The sequence below is a fragment of the Coffea eugenioides genome, chromosome 9 (genome assembly GCF_003713205.1).
Source record: "Coffea eugenioides isolate CCC68of chromosome 9, Ceug_1.0, whole genome shotgun sequence".
In the NCBI taxonomy this organism is placed as follows: domain Eukaryota; kingdom Viridiplantae; phylum Streptophyta; class Magnoliopsida; order Gentianales; family Rubiaceae; genus Coffea; species Coffea eugenioides.
This window is the reverse complement of record NC_040043.1, coordinates 8,816,233-8,833,236: the sequence shown is the minus strand read 5'-3', so window position 1 is coordinate 8,833,236 and position 17,004 is coordinate 8,816,233. Positions and strand designations below refer to the sequence as shown.

At 36.3% G+C, this 17,004-nt stretch overlaps 1 protein-coding gene across 1 annotated transcript; it reads right to left on the bottom strand.

The window, feature by feature from the left end:
* Nucleotides 1-4,825: 4,825 nt before the first annotated feature.
* On the bottom strand, nucleotides 4,826-12,531 carry LOC113782139. The gene is made up of 6 exons (XM_027328049.1): nucleotides 12,058-12,531; nucleotides 10,388-10,458; nucleotides 8,923-9,056; nucleotides 7,822-7,910; nucleotides 5,418-5,496; nucleotides 4,826-5,322 (listed from the first exon to the last, which is right to left on the bottom strand). The coding sequence occupies exons 1-6, from the start codon at nucleotides 12,385-12,387 to the stop codon at nucleotides 4,826-4,828; spliced, it is 1,200 nt and encodes a 399-aa protein (XP_027183850.1). The 5' UTR covers nucleotides 12,388-12,531.
* Between the last annotated feature and the right edge of the window lie 4,473 nt (nucleotides 12,532-17,004).

Genomic DNA, 17,004 nt, shown 5'->3' with positions numbered 1-17,004 from the left:
CAAGTTTCACAGGATTCATAACTAAATTGGTCTAAATTTTCACCTTGATGTAATTTAGTAATGTGCTTTTTGTTAACATGGCCTAGCATACAAATACTAAAGGTAAGATGGTCTTGAGTCATCTAATATTGAGAAATGATATCAGTAAAAAAAATATTGGTTAATGGAGCAGCAATGGTACTGAAGTCTTTGACAAAACGTCGGTAAAATCCAGCCAGGCTGTGGAAACTATGCACATCCGCAACGGTCTTTGGCGTTCGCCATTGTTGGATGGTTTCGATCTTTGTCTCGTCCACCTTGATGCCCTGTGAACTAACAACATAGCCTAGAAACACAAGCTCATTAGTACAAAAAGTGCACTTCTTAAGGTTAGCATAGAGGCTCGCCTTCCGAAGTGTTTCTAATACCAATCTCAAGTGCTCCATGTGTTCATGCATGCTTCGACTATGGATCAAAATGTCATCAAAGTAAACAATGACAAATTTACCTAGAAAGTGCCTTAAAACATGGTTCATTTATCTCATGAAAGTGTTAGGTGCGTTAGTCAACCCAAAAAGCATGACTAACCACTCATAAAGGCCATGTTTCGTTTTAAAGGCTGTTTTCCACTCATCTCCCTTTTTCATCCTAATTTGATGATAGCCACTCCTTAGATCAATTTTCATGACGATGACAGCACCTTCAAGGTCATCTAGCATATCATCTAACCTAGGGATGGTGTGACGGTATTTAATAGTTATAGCATTTACAGCCCTACTGTGAGGACCCGAAAATTTTCTCATTTTATCTCATATTATTGGCTTATTTAAATATTTATTCACCTGTTTTCTCTGAATAATTTATTTCAACCATTTTCAATTCATTTTTATGGAACTATGTCTTATTTATACTTGTAAAACGTCTCGCTAACAAATTTAAATTTTTCGAAAGCTCGTTTATTAAGGAATAACAAATACACATCTTCGAGATGATAGTCAATCTGAGAGTGCAATGATTTTGGAGAATTAAGGATGATCAATAGTGGACTAAGAAGAGTTAATTGAGAGATTAGATGTGATTAAGTTAAATAAAGTTTTATTACACGTATGTCGATAATTTCTCGAAAGTCGTACCGCGCGACGAATTGGAGACTTGAGGAATTAATATTGTGAGGACTCATGTTTTATTTCTAAAATAGTCATTTTTATAATTAGTTACCCTAGAGATAGTTAATTATATCATCGTTACATGAATTCCTTTTAAAGTTCGCCTTATCGCGCGCGAATTGAAATTGCGCGTATATCGAGCCGGAATGGTTAAATGGAGATTTAAGAAAATTATTCTAGACTACTAAGAGTGAATAATTATAATGTTAAATGAAGTACATTAGAGGTTTAGTGCATAAGTGAAACAAATCCGAGAGAAAACGGACACGAAACGCGCGCGTGGGAAACACTATTCCTAGTTGACTTTGGGTGGCTCTTACTTTATTTTCCCTCCAAGCTTCTCCAAGAAGCTTCACTCATCAGATCATCCTCTCTCTCCTCTTCATCTTGCTGGCCGAAATTCTCCAAGGGAGAAGAAGAGAAAGCCCATCATCCTCCTTGCTCCATTCTTGCACAACTTCACCTTAAATCCTTCACACAACACCTAAACAACTTGGAGAGCAACTCAATCTTGGTGGAGGACATCTTTCTCACAGTTTTTCTTGGGCTTTAGAGGTGTAAAATTTCTGATTTCACTCAAAGGAGTAGGAGGTAATCATTCAACCATCTAACCTTGGCTTTAGTGGGTTGATCTTTTCTAGGAAGCTTGTAGCTTCATTGTTATTGTTGTTGTTTGGATTTAAATGGTTGGAGTGGGCTCTATGAAATCCCACCTTGATGATATAGGACTGATATGATGATGATAAGTGTTGTTTGTGTTAGTTATGTAATAAACAAGATGAGATTTGTTGGAAAAGTGAAAGGAAAACCAAAGGAAAATTGTATAGGAAGAGGCCGAAAATCTGCCCTGTTTTTCTTGAAACTTTGATTCAAATTTTTGATGCTCAAATGACCTTGAATCTGATGTAGATATATTGTGTAGGATGTGTGGAAAGTTTCCACCAAAAATCATTTGATTTGGTTGGGTAAAAGTTGAAATTTTGAAAATTTTCAAATCTGGAAAACGGTGTCCAGGTGTTCTGGACAGGGCATCTTTGAACGACCATAACTCTCTTCTCAGATGTCAAAATCAAGTGCCGTTTGTGGAATTTGAAACTAGACATCCATATTTTTCTAACGGTGTATCATGCACTTTCTAATTCGAAGTGATTCATCTGTAGTGACTGATCAAAGTCGGCTGCCCTGTTCTGTCAGTCCAACCGAGAGGAAGTTAGAAGCTGCAACTTGTGGCTCCATTTTCTCTTACTTGAAAACTGAATTTCATAATGACTTCTTCTGATGAAATGTACCCTTTTGAATTTAGTTTCCAACACCAGCAACCATGCTCAATTTCAAGTTGAATTGAGTGAGATGTGGTCTAAATATCGAACTGTACCAAATCTGGAAAACTCTAATTTTTGCTAGCCGAATGGCCTAGCTTGACTTGGGACTTGTTGTTTTGAAAATTCTGATGTCAACCACCTACCAAATGTATATTAAATGTTTTTTAGACCTTTGTTTCACAAATGAACCAGATTTGAGTTGATTTCATTAGGCCAAATGTTTGAAAAGGGAAAAGGAAGTTAGAAGACAGATTTGTCTTGGAAATTCCTTGAACTTTGGTAGTTTTGTTAACTACCTTCCCGTACGAGTTTTTACGTGAAATTTGATAGAGGAGTAGTTATCCTATGGAAGTTGAATTGTACCAATTTTTGTGTCATTCTAAGACTGTTTTGATATACAAACAAGATACCGAAGTTGTTCTTCCAAATCTGGAAAATGGACCGAACAGTCCTTAATTTTAACCAACTTTGAGCTGCTATATCTTGACGCTCAAAACTCCGATTCTAGTTTCATTTGTTGTGTTTAAACTTTGATTGGAACTCTAATAGTTCTGTCAATTTGAGAGGCTAGTTCATTTTCTGTGAATTTTACTGAATTTCCAAAATTTACTGAAACCCAAGATTGAAACTGTCTTGTAGTGCGAATCAGCCAGTTTAAGCTGAAATTTGAGTGTTTTCCATTTAGAATCTTGTAAAAGTGTCATCTAAGAACTTTCAGTACTTTGGAACTAGTTTCCAACGGTACCAAGTTTTTCAATTTTGGACCTACAGAGCGTAAGATATGATTTTTCAAAAATTGCTCCTTAAAACTGAAATTTTTGAACTTGAAGGGAATTGAGTTTTTAGAAACTCTTCACTACCCTTCGATATTAAATGACCATTTTAGACTTGCCTTTATGAAGGAAATCGGTTTTTCCTTGCGTTATTAAACACCACTTTTGAACCTTGAATTTTGAGCAAGTAAAGCTCTATTCCATGACATTTTCTTAGATTGTACAAGTGTACGATCTCTTTTGTTAACAAGAGACTTATAAGCGATAGTGTGTGATAGTTAATTATTATTTGCTCAGGCACTCAAGGGAACCTTCAAGAGGATCTCACAGTGGATGCCTAAACCCTCAATTGGGCACTACTTCCTTGTTTTTGATTGGTGAGTGTCAAGTGTGTGAAAAATTGTTACGTGCTTAATTGTTATTAGTGATTGAGTATTTTGAAAATGTCGAGTCGAGTGTGTACTTTATCACACTCGTTCTCATTTAAGTGAAGTGTATTTGAATTACTTGAAGTGAATATTTAAGTGAAGTGTTTCAATGATTAATTATGCTATGGTTGCATAAGTCGATTGGAGTGAATCTCCTCGACTCTTAGTGGTAATAGTGGGGGACGCCCAAATCTTATTGGCCGATCTTGGACTCTAGCCGGCATAGGATTGGTTGGGAACCTTGGTAAACCATGAGAAAAACATAAGCTTGATCTATTTAGAGATCTTGCTTGGCATACTCGAGTAGTATCGCCTTATATAAAAGAAGAGCGGGCTCGGCGCTGGGGTATGTAATGGTGAACGGGAAACGAGTAAGTGAAGTTTCTACGGACTAAATGCCGACCTGGTTGACAGTGTCACCACGGGGAGGTAATTGATGGAGCATTGGCAAAGCAAGTGGAACTTAGCTCCTGAGAGCTTCCATATCCTTGAATTGTTTCTGTTTACTTTTCTCACTCGAATTGTTAATTACTTGAATACTACTGTTTTACTTGCTAAATTGTGATTACTACTTGGATTATGTTCTTGCATGTGTGTTTCTTGGCCTCACTGAGTATTGGCTCATCCCATTAGTTTGTTTTCCTTAACAGGTTGGATTGGAAGATTTTGGAAAAGCCGACTAGGTTATACTTTTGATTGGAATCTTGGTTGTAAATGTTTAGTCGACTTTTAATGATTGTATTTTGGGACTTGATGTATCTTTTGAGAACATGATGTAAGATTTGGATGTTCAGTTAAGGAAGCGACTTCTCTTCATTGTAGACTTGTATTATTTGGTATGTATCGTTAAGTTAGAATTGAATTGTCTTGAGTCCTGGCGAGAGCTGGGCAGGCGTCCCGGGGATACCCTTGGGTTCGCCCTTGGGAGAAGTGGGGGTGTCACACCTACAATCAGTACACATGCACCAAGTACCATCTTTCTTAGGGACAAGAATAACAGGAACAACACATGGGCTCGAGCTTTCCTTAACCCAACCCTTACCTAGTAAGCCATCAACTTGCCATTGTAATTCTTTCGTTTCTTGTGGACCCATTCGATAGGCGGGCTTATTGGGTAGAGGTGCTCCAGGAATAAGGTCTATTTGATGTTCAATCCCTCAGATGAGTGGTAGTCCATCAGGGATCTCGTCAGGAAACACATCCTCAAATTCCTGCAACAAAGCAACTACACTCGAAGGCAATGCCTTATCAAGTTCATCAACATTCAAGAGCACATACTTACATATCACAAGTAACAAAGGCTGATCAGAGTACATAACTTTCCTAACGTCTTTAGCCTTTATTATCATGTTTTGTTTCCTAGTGTGTGACTTAACTAATGCTTGATCATTTATAACACTAGGGACAACATTTTTGTCCTTGGCCGAATGCTCAAGATTCGATGTTGAGCAATTTCCAGATTCGGCCCCTTTTTGCTTTCTCTTTTGGCGGTCTAAGTCACATTCTCTTTGCAACTTAAGTTGGTCCTCGTACATTTGTGAAGGTGTGAGGGGTGTTAAGGCCATCATTTTACCATTGTGCAAAAGAGTATATTTATTAGACCTACCATCAAAAGTAACATGCTTATCAAATTGCCATGGTCCAAAATCACATACTGTCATAAAGGAGTAAGTAAATGATTCCTGGTGCTGCCTGTGTTTACGACCATGGTTGTATGATAAAGGGGCATTTGTGGTTACACACACATACTCATGGAGACACAGTGCTCAACAGATGAAGTACCCATAGGGCTGTAGCCACTGAAGCTTAAAGCACAGGCACATTCACCCTAAGCAAATTTGTAGTGAAACTGGAATTTTAGGTTCAGAACCTAGCTTGACGATGTGTTTGATTTTTGGGGGAGAAATGATGCTGCAGCTATGATGTAGCTAGAAAAGGCCAAACCTTATTGGAGACTTTAAGTCAGAGTAGGTCATCAGAAAAGCTTTCATCCAAGGCTAGGTCTCGATGGCAAGTGTTCGTAATGTTTGGACTGCAAAGTTCTCTGCTATCAAGGCAAATTATTGCCAAAAAAATGCTGTTTGGATTGCTACAACATTGTCCAAAAACAAAAAAAAATCTTAGTGCTCTAGTTTTCTATCCAATGGCAGTTGTGATCATAACGGAACATTTTTGTAAGATAATTTGGTGCATCAAATGCTAAGTGATTTAATTGCTTTTCCATTAAAGAATATAAGATCAATGGCCCAGTTCTAATGGAAATTGGACTCTTCCCAGATAAGACTTTACTCGGACTTTACTCCTAACCACAACCCTATCCTTACTTCTGAGCTATCCTACCTACTGACTCTTAAAACAAACTCACGAGGAACTGGCTGTCTTGGGAAGAAATGAAGTAAGCCATGGCTCACTACTTGCTACCAGCAGATCACAAGCAAAGAAATGCATACAGTTTGTGCAACTAATGCAAGAGAATATGAGAGTATGTGACAATACTAGTAAATTCCGTGACTTGCCTACTTGCTATTGCTTAAATAGATGGAACAATGGTGTATGATTGCTATGTCGGCAATAGGATTAAAATCTTTGTTTTCCTTAAAAGTTGCTTCAGTAAAGGTGTATTAATTGGCGGATACCGACTCAAGTTGCTTCTTTCAATGAGGATACATCCGAAATTCCCCCCAAAGGTTCCTATCCAAATTGTTCGTAAGAAGGTGAGTTCACTGACATAAATTTCACTTAAAAAACCCGTTAATAACCCACAGAATCACCATGATGGCCACCAAAGAAAAAGCTTCATTAGCTTTCAACTTCACAATATGTCCACAAAGTTTCCCGTAAAAGCTCCTCTGAAAAATGTCTAGAGAGAAGACAAATCCACTCAAGAAGTACATGTGCAGTTCCTTTCAAATTTAGCTTCAGAAAAATGATATCTACCTGTGGATTCAGTCAAGATACAAATCAGCATGGCTATAGCCACAGAAGTCATAGACAGCCACCTTCAAAACTTTATTAACATTCCAGTTGATTCATCAACTAAATTTTTTTTTATGTTAAGTCTTCCTGTGGATTTAGCATTGGAAATTGTCATTCTTGATGATTTTTTTTTTCTTTCCTATTGAGATTAATGAGATCTTTTTCAAAATATCTAGACGAAAATCAAGACATGAAGCACAAGCTTGTTTAAAAATCTATTTTTCAACCAGGCAGGTGGAGGCTAAATTAGTTTGACTGGAGTTAAAACTTTAAATAGTTTAACACTTAAACTTTGATTTGGTTGCTCTAATTTAGTTTGACTATACATCGCACTATCTCCAGGTTCATTCTCTCATTCTCTTCATCCTCCCCTTCTTATGGCCCGTGATGGATTCTGCTGATCAATCAGTGATCCTCAACCTTGATCATCAGATGATTAGCTCGTTAGTTAGACAGTTGACAGAATCAGTTTTTGTAGCCACATAGTAGAGTTAGTTACAGCTAGATGGAATTCAGTTAGTCGTTTTTGCTGTAGTAGCTGGATTGTATAGTCAAGCTAGCTTCATAAATAAGCAACTGAATGTATCATGGAGGCTATTGTCAGATGTAATTTCTCCTCTTTTCTCAAATACAATCTCTCCCATTTTCCTCTCTCCACTGTCTTTTCGTTGTCTTCTTTTCTGATTCTCTTCTCTCCCTACTCTCTGATACTCTCCCTCTCATTTTTGATATCTGATTAAGCCATAACACCACCCCCCCCCCAAAAAAAAAAACCCCCCATGGGGCAGCCTTTCTGATTCAATTTCAGTCAAAATGGAGGCAGCCTACTTATAGCTGCCAAGTCCAACGGGTCAGAATATGAAAGAAACTTGAGTTTATGTGGTATACACAAAAAATAAGGATCAAAGCAGTGGTGTATTTCAAAAATTACAGCTTAGTCTCTCAGGTTTATGAATTGCTACTAAGCAAACACATAATTCAGGTTCTGACACAACCTAGTGCGCCTATGACTTAAACTGTCATTTAACTGTACCAAACACATGTTTAAAAAATGTTAGGCTGACACAAATGAGCAAATTTATAAAGAAAGATACCATGTGCTAATCTAGTAACTCCAACTTAACAAATGAAAATAAGCTTATGTCAATGCGATAGAATAAGCTCTTCCATTGCTTACCACAGTGGCGGCAGCTGGCTTGCCTCTAAACAATACTGCAACAGACACAGAAAAGCTAGGATAACCATGTGCAAAGTTTGTGGTCCCATCTACATTGTGGAAAAGAGGTAAGCTGAATAATCCTTTCATATAGAGAGAAAGCAGTATAGCAGCACCTAGAACTAAAAAAATAAAAATAAAAATATAGCACCAAGAACAGATGCTACTACGTCTTTAAGTAGTCTGTGGAACAGGATAGCAAAAAGCCAAACTAACTAGAAAACATAGTTGTATTTGAGCAATGAAAAATTAAAAGCTTTTCAAATGAAGCATTCAAATTACTCCTACAGGGAGCCCTCAAAACTATGACACTCAATACGCTGGTACTAGAATTCATGGAATAAATCAGCAAGAAATATTTTACGAATTCCACCAAGGCATGTCAGTTTTCATGCTTTCAAGAATTTTTGCATGCTCTCTTGTTGATGGAATGCTCCGGTTCAAGGCTCTCTTTGCAAAGACTTAGATTCTGGGGTTGGTGAATATAAAATTTATGCCCAGCACTGTACTAATGCTCAATTTCTAGCCAAGTTATGCTGCAGTCTGACAACATCACAGGCAAACTCTGTTTGTGGCTTTGTTCTCCAAAGCTCAAAATAAGGTATAAGCAGCTTTGTGATATTAATAAACAAGTTAATATTGAGAATTTGTTATAAAAATTCTAAGTATGGATTTGTTTTCATTTTCTGAAAAGCTAAAAGATGTTTCCAAATGCAACTCAAGTTGCTTACTAAAACAGCTTATAACTTGTTTTAAGCTGTTGAGAACAAGCCCTTATACATGATAAGCAAGTAAAGAAACAGGAAAGTAAAATTAGATAAACAAACTACATCACACAATGGAAATGATAAGCCAAAAGATGGAATGATGTTATCACATAGACACAAGAAGATGGTCCAAAATGTAAAGTGACCGCACTGTCAGGAAAGATATAGGTAACCATACGGAAAACCACTTCAAGTAGCTTGCAATAGTCTAGTCAAGTTCCATAAAGATAAGGAATTCAGGATAAATATCATGTAAATCTGTATGTAGACAAATTAACAGATTTATGAGCCAAACCTAAAGGATCGATACACCAAAGGTAATCAGAGGAAGAATCTCCTATGAGCCCTCCCTCCTCACCAAGAATTAGGTGATCTTGGAAGTTATTCCTGACAACATCTAGAATAGCAGCCTCACTCATTTTATCTGTGCTGGATAAGAATTCAATACAATAAATAAAGATGCAAAATTAGGAATAAGACTGCTTCAAAAAAATGACAATAGGAATATAAGAGAATTGTAGAACTGACATGCAATAATACAAACTGTAAAATTAAGATAAAGATACTGAGCAATTAAAGAGAAACTCTTTCATCTAAATAATAAAGCATGCCCTAAGCAGAAAATGCATAGAAGTGAGGGTAATATAGCATGTCAAAAGTAGAGAAACATAACTATAACAGCAGAAGAACCAGAGCTAGAAAACAAATAACAAAAAAATAAAAATCAAGAAAGATAACAACTTTGAAAGTTGAGATCAAGTACAGAAATAAGACAAAGCATATCTAGTACGGATGCATTTTAGGATAAGAAATTGCCAAAGCAAATATGAAATTGTTCAACGAATTTGGTCTCTGAAGCATTAACAAGATGATCAGTGTCTGGTTAAACAAATTCAATTTTTTTAATCAAAGAGACGAAAGACATCAAAAAAGAAAATGTTAAATTAGAATAGATCACATATTTCACCTGTAGAATGTTTAACATTTTATGTATATACATAAAAAAATTTTGATTTGGTGGATTAGGAAGACCCCAGTGATAGAGTTTCAGTAGTCTTGGACTGGAAATGCTGTATTACACTTTTTTGAGTTCATTTTGGTCTATGTTGAAAACAATAGCCATAACTAGGTGAACAGAATGGATGGAAATCATAGTGCGAACAACGTAAGAAGAATGTTTATGTATTCTTTTCGTGGTTGGGCACAAAGTGCAGATAGGAAGTCAAGGTGCCAATAACAATAGCTATAAATAAACGAAAGCAGCCAGAAAATCACAAATAAGTTAGTTCAATCCAACGGCATCTCTCTACAGGGAGTATTGATAGGTTAATCATGATAGAGGTTAACGCATGGGTACAACACACACTACAAAGATAGAAATTTTATGATTGCATGATAAACGGCATTTCTCCCAGAAAAAAAAAAGGACGTTAAGATATCATACAGCTGCACCTGTGCCCTCCAGTTATGATATAGTTTAAACACAAAAGGGATATGTGTAATACATGCATCAAGAATCACCCCACTAGGGTAAGCTTGACATGGAATTTGGATAAAAATAACTGCATTGTGATCCTAATGTAAAATATGCTTACTACCTAACATATACATCAGTTTTAGCAACTCTTAAACAAGCAACCAATCATAACACAATCAATTTCAAATAGTAACTAAACAATCAAAAGAATTGCTTAAATATGCATAATTTTTTATTAACAGAGGTCTAAAGCACAAAAGCATAGGTACTCTATAATTCTTACTCAGTCACCAGATCGCTGAGTCCTATTTTGTAGGCAATAGTTCGAGGCTTGTTCACAGTATCCATTACAACCTGAAATGAATTAAGAAAGCTTAATTAGATATCCAGAAATGATCTTGCTTTTCTTCAGAAATCAGAAAATAGTAGTGATTTAAAGCAATTAAAAACAATGGAAAGCGGAACCTATGTGCTCAGAATGAAGGATAATGACAGGGATTATAGACTGATGTTGACAAAGCGGAAGAAAATAAAATTTTGAAAATGAAGATCAGAAGCATTTTTTCACTGATTCATCTGTAAGCAATGGTAAAGTCATCTAGAGGCAAAAGGATTTCAACGTAAAACATGCCATGCAACTGCATTTTGGGAAAAAAAAATAGCAGATTAATTCTATTCATGGTCATCCATTGAAAGAACATTGAAACCACAATGTATAAAAAAATTGTCTTGATGCCAAAAAAAAAAAAAAAATTTTAAGATTGGTGGAATTTTCCCCATCTCTGTCCTACATCCAGGATTTACAAATATTGGCCTGCATCTCACAAATAGAACCAACAAAGCATTCTTGAATGCAAATGACTCAGTCGCTCAAAGAGATTAAAACGCAAAAATGGCATGAAACAAAAAAGGAAAATAATATATTCTGTTGGATCATTACTAACTTGACAAATATGGATATAAGATCATTAAATTAACTTAATTATAACAATGTTTCAGGCTTACGTATCTATTCCAACTATCATACTGCACGAACAAGCCCATATTAGCAACAATCTGAACAAGATTATTACCAGAACCAATCAATGCTATTTCATGAAATACAGATTGTTTCTTTTTCGCCCACAGGTAAGCATGTCTTCACGTTACATCTTTACAAAGCAGTATCCCATCAACTCTTAAGAGTCCTGATCATCTTTTTATTTTTCCAGTCCTGTCTGCTACACTTACCAAATACTCTTAATTCACTCCAATAGAAAGACATTAAAATCCAGGTCTAAGCAATTTTATTTAACCATACCTTGATCAAGAAAATACCTTGGCAAAAATTATTGGGAAACCTTCTAAGAGAATCCTTCTATAAAAGCATGCAAGGCCTCATAGGGTTAACTTTTGCAGTCAAAATTTTCTTCTATTTGGCATTGTTATAAAGGCCTCGGTGCATTTAAAAGTTGCAAGGACTTACGATCAACAATTTATAACAGTACAGTTGCCAGAAAACACGAGATGGTTTTCTTGGCCATTCCATCCATCACTTTTTGTAACACCTAATAATTGACTTTGGGAATGGATATCATCCCCTCATTCCCTAGTGGCAACGTAAAGGAACTCGATATCACTTTCAATTAAACAATTCCAGTTTAGATGGTAATAAGGCTACTAATTTCCTTAAAGAACAGAAAAAGCTACTGAATCCACAGCTAGCCTTGGAAATGCTGTACAGGTAAAATTCTACATCATTAACAACTTAACGGATAGTGGGCAAAATCGGCAGATACAGATAGAGCCATCAATTGAAATCTCACATCCAACAAACTTAATTAACTGCTGCCAAACAACTAATTTCTCCAAGAAAGAAACGACAATAAAGCACTGATCCTATATTCACCTTGAGACTGGTTTTTCTACACAATTGACAAGTCGTAAAAAATCAAGAGTTATATGGAATCAAACCTTAGCACCAGTCTCAGCAGCAGTTTGAACAACTTGGAGAAGCTGTTTGGAAGGAATTGGCCCAGTTGACTCAGCACCAACTTTAAAGAACTGCTTTTGATTTGAAACTTCAGAAAATACAGAGGCCTTGCTGCATAATCTTCTTGTGGGCATTGCTTTAAAAGATGGTATGCTACAAAACCCATCTCTGCAACCCCTGAAGGAGTCCAAATTTGCATTGGAACTCCTAAAGTATGAAACTTTAGGATAATTACGGGGTAGAATTGATGTATGTTTTTGACAAAATTTGGAGGGTGTCAAAGTGGGTGAGAGCAGAAATGATTTCCCCATCAGGAGCAGTTGATGATTCCCCTTGGTTAACTTTTCCGGATTTTATGTCCCTTGTGCCCTGTCTGCAGAGTACCAAGAAAGTTGTAAGGCGTACTATTGCTATTACAGATGGCTTCTAGCATTCAACCTTGTTAGCGTGCATCATGTGCACATGTTTTCCTCTTTCACCGAATGCAAAAATGGATGATCCGGTGTTTGAACCGGGCAGGAGCGGTCCCACTCTTGGACGGTCTCCTCACAAGGTCCAACGAATGGACCACAATAAGCCACGTCAGAAAAGCTTCAGTAGGGACTAGAACGACATCGTGCTGAGGAAAAACGAAAAAAATAAAAAGAAAAAGACTTGATGGACCGTGTCATGAAGCGTCGGTCTATTCCCGTGCAACTGAATAGTCAAAACGAAAAGGTAAGTGGCACTTCTTCCAAAATAATCCTCACATATTTGTTTGCACAATTCTACAAAACAGAGCAAGAAAGAAAAGTAAGGGGAAAATAACATTGCAGAATTGGAAATAGAGTGGCTGCGAAGGAAATCACGGAGAGGAGAAGCAATAACTAGTGGCAGAAGGAGAGAGTTTAGGATTGGTACTCAAATATCAAAGGGCTTGAGTAAGGTGAACAGGAATTGTGAAGTACAAGGTTGGGAGATCTGGAGAAAAGATAGACCAGAAGAAACACAGGTAAGAAAACAGTAATGGTATCACATAAATTGTGGATCAATTTGACTTGTAGTTGTCTTTTGCTGTATATATCGTTGTGAACAAATGGACTGATTATACTTGTTGCATTTTTGGTTGAAGTAATTGTTTAATACAATGGAAAATGGATAATACGTTGGAACCTTCGGTTGCACATAATAGGTATTATAATTACCAACATAGAGAAAGAAAGGTATTGAAAATTTTGTACACCAAGTGCTTGCAAAATCGCATGCATGGGTTGGGGATTGTTATGGTTATTGTGCATGAAGTTGGTGTAGGTTTTGTTACATAACAGTGCCTGAATGGAGATTAAACATGATATGGGCTTCTAAGATGGTACATGCTGTTGAGGGAAACATACAAAGTGAAGTGAAATGGTTACAAGATATTTCATTTAAGGGCGCCGTTTATAGCATGTTGGAAATGTATTAATTTGTGTGAAAGAATACTAACATGGAGTGAAATTGTTATGCAGATGTAAAGTGAAATCTCTTAATTTAATGAAGTTAAATCAAGGTCCGTCCACCAAACAATAAAAGGAAATAGAATAAAAAAGTATAAAAGGAGAAGGGTTAGGGAGATGAACATGTGTACAAATCATGAATATGATGCCTCATTTTTTTTTACTTCATACTATAAACACAAGAATGAATAGAAAAGAAATGAATAGTGGATCGCATCGAACTTGGTAGGTAGGAGAGTATTTTGAATTTCAAGAATGGTAGGTAGAATAAATAACAAACTATGTAGTTTAGTATACTTAGTGTCGAAAAAAGGTTAGAAGTCATGATAGGTATTGTGTTTGGAGATGAAGTTTGATAACTGTTGCATGCAATGGGTCAACAGTGACACCATCAGAAGTGGTGTGTGAAATTGTCACAAAATTATGCGAATTTGGCACCCTGTGTTTGTTACTTTATTGGAATTGTACAATAGCACGGGGAGTAGAAGAAGAAGTCGCTTGCATCGAACATGCTAAGTAGGACAGAAGATTATAAGTTGACAATGGCAGGTAGAAAGTATGCCAAACTGTGCAGTTTGGCATATTCAATGTGGAAACAAGTTTACATGTCTTGATAGGTATTATGTTGCACATCATGTTGGATAACTCGTTTATGCAACGAGTACTAGTGACACCTTCAGAATGGTGTGTAAAATTGCCCCAACATAATCTGAAATTGCAAGAATGTGATTGTCACTCCACTGAAATTATATACTAGCACAGTGCTTAGATAGACAAGTTTATTGCATGGAACTCAATAAGTAGGAGAGTAGGTTATAATTTGACAATATGTGGCAGAAAAAATAATAAATTATGAAGTTTGGTATACTCAGTGTGGAAAAATGGTTACGAATCTTGTTAGTTATTGTGGGTGCACATCATGTTGGATAATTGTTACACGCAGTGATTCAGAAGTGTTCGGTAAAATTGGCTGAACATACTTTGAAATTGTTCCACGGGTTTGTTACTTCATTCGTATTGTTGAATAACGTGATAAATAAAGGAGAAGTTGATTGCATCGAACTTGATAAATAGGAGAATAGATTATGATATGACTAAATTAGGCATAATTAACAAGAAACTTTGCACGGTGGCAAACAAATTGTGAAAGGAAGATTACTAGTACAGTAATTATTGTGGTTGGTTATTATGTTTGATAGCTGTTACACACAGTAGGTCAGAAGTGACAGTAATAGAACTGCTCTGTAAAATTACATCAACATACTGTAAAATTGCTTGCCCCCATGTGCTACTTCATTGGTATTGTACAATAGCATGATAAATAGAAAAAGAAGTTGATCTCAAGCAAAATTTGATAGGAAGGACAACAGATTATGTTGATTAATGCTAGTTGGAATAAATAACAAACTGCGAAGAATGACTTACTCAGTGTGAAAAAAAATGTTACAATTTGTATTATAGCTAGTGTGACTAATATTTGAAACTCATATATTATGCTTAGCAGTACTTCATCGTATATTATGCATGTGGCTGGAAATGAAATTTTGGAACTAAAGTGCAATTTATTTGTAAAAAAACATTAGTTTAAGTGTGAAGAACGCGATCAAGAAGGTCACGTCAGGAAGCAAACAGAGAAGAACTAGTTGAAACAATTGGTGGAACAGAACAAGAGGCACCACCCAAATCATTGAATAGATAAGTGGCCAGTGCTTGTGTATGGTCATGGCAAGTTGGATTTGTCATCATTATAATGCATTACAATGTTGATAATGCAGGGGCCGGATGAGAAGGAAAAGAACCAATAAAAGGTATGATCGTTTAGGTGGAGAGGAAGAAATACAGACAGCAGGAATAAGCGATGTCACAGAACCAGTCCCACCATTGAATCCATGGATGAAGTTCAAGCAAGATCATTGAATTTGAGAAAAAAATAATGTTACTAAATAACACAAATAACTTTGGAGTTTTGAATGTGGACAGGAAAGAGTATCAACGTATGGTTTCGACGAAGGGTGTTAAGATGACAGAGGTATGCTGGTCTAGCAAAATAAACACTACAATCATTCAACTGATGGTTAGATTAAGGAAAAAATAGTGAAATGAACAATTGTTTTAGGTTTAATTTAACGTGTCTTTTGACTTTGTTTATTCAATGCAGTACAATGACATTGTCCGTGCAGCATATAATAAGTTGAGTGAGGAAGATGTGAGGAAGCGAAAGGAGGAGTATTTGAAAGAGAAAGAAGAGTATGAGAAAGAAATGGAACGTCTTGTAAAATTGATAGTACGAAAAGCACGGGTTCAGGTTAAGGTAAATACACGTCATGATTCATCAAACACTTCATGAAAGTCTATTCGTGCCTAATGCATATATCTAAAAAGTAGTGTAGAATCAGAAGTACACTATCCGTTGCTCACCAAAGCAGATGTTATGTTTAATTTTACGAATCAATTAAACAAAGAAGCAACAAATTAGAGACATAAGGCTTGGAGGGTTGCTAGACATAAGTCTCACTGGATTCCTAATGGCATAACTACCTGGTTAGTCGATAACTTTAATCCGACATTGAGTTGTTTCAATCTACATGGAGATGGTATGCTACCTTTAACATCAAAGGATATTAGTTTAATCCTAGGGATCCCAAATGAAGGTCCCGTTCTAGTTGGAGACACTGACACTAGTGAGGTTAGGGGAACCGGACCAAGTCGCAGGACATATAAATGGAAAGGGCTGCCGAATGAGTTGATAGCCATGAATGCAGGAGAAGAATTCATACGACTATTTGTTGCATTTGCTTGTGGATGTCTATTGGCTCCAAGCACTAGGGTTGAGTACAAAATAAGGTTTTGAACCTGTACGCAATTGGTTAATAAGGTGGCAACATTTAACTAGGTTAAGTATGTTAGGATCATACTATGTAATAAGGTGCTAGAGGTACAAAAAAAAAGTGAAAAGTAGCACCAATACGTTGGCGAATGCATCTTCGTTCTACTGGTAAGATTAGGTACTAGTAGTCATGATTGAAGTCTAATTTAATGGTTAGATGACGCAACGATAAATCACTTTTGCGTGTATGTAAACTACTGTCTGCATTTCCATGTTCTCTTCAAGTTAGTGTGAAGGATTGATTAGATTATGCTCAAATGAATGCGTGTACAATGAGGCATACACTAAAGGAAGGCTGTAATTGAATTAATTGCTCTATTTTATTGCAGATTCATTATCTTGATCGAGTGAAAATACTAAAACATAAAATGTCAAGGACTATACAAATAGCAAAGGCATGGACAAATGCTGTGATCTCTGAAAGGGATGCATTGGAGATTAAAAATCTTGGGGCTTATGGAAAAGAAAAACTGGCAACATGTTATTTATTGTTTAACACACATCACATAAAAAGTTTGTATATGTATTACGTGGCTTGCATATTGAAATGATTGATTAAATTTGAT

Bases quoted from the DNA above. Each gene is read 5' to 3' on its own strand.
- LOC113782139 (XM_027328049.1), bottom strand. From the start codon at position 12,387: ATGGGGAAATCATTTCTGCTCTCACCCACTTTGACACCCTCCAAATTT. The intron at 10,459-12,057 runs GTTTGATTCCAT...AATTCATTTCAG, and splicing joins CTGCTGAGACTGGTGCTAAG to GTTGTAATGGATACTGTGAA. The intron at 7,911-8,922 runs GTTTGGCTCATA...TCCACAATGTAG, and splicing joins TTGGTGTATCGATCCTTTAG to ATGGGACCACAAACTTTGCA.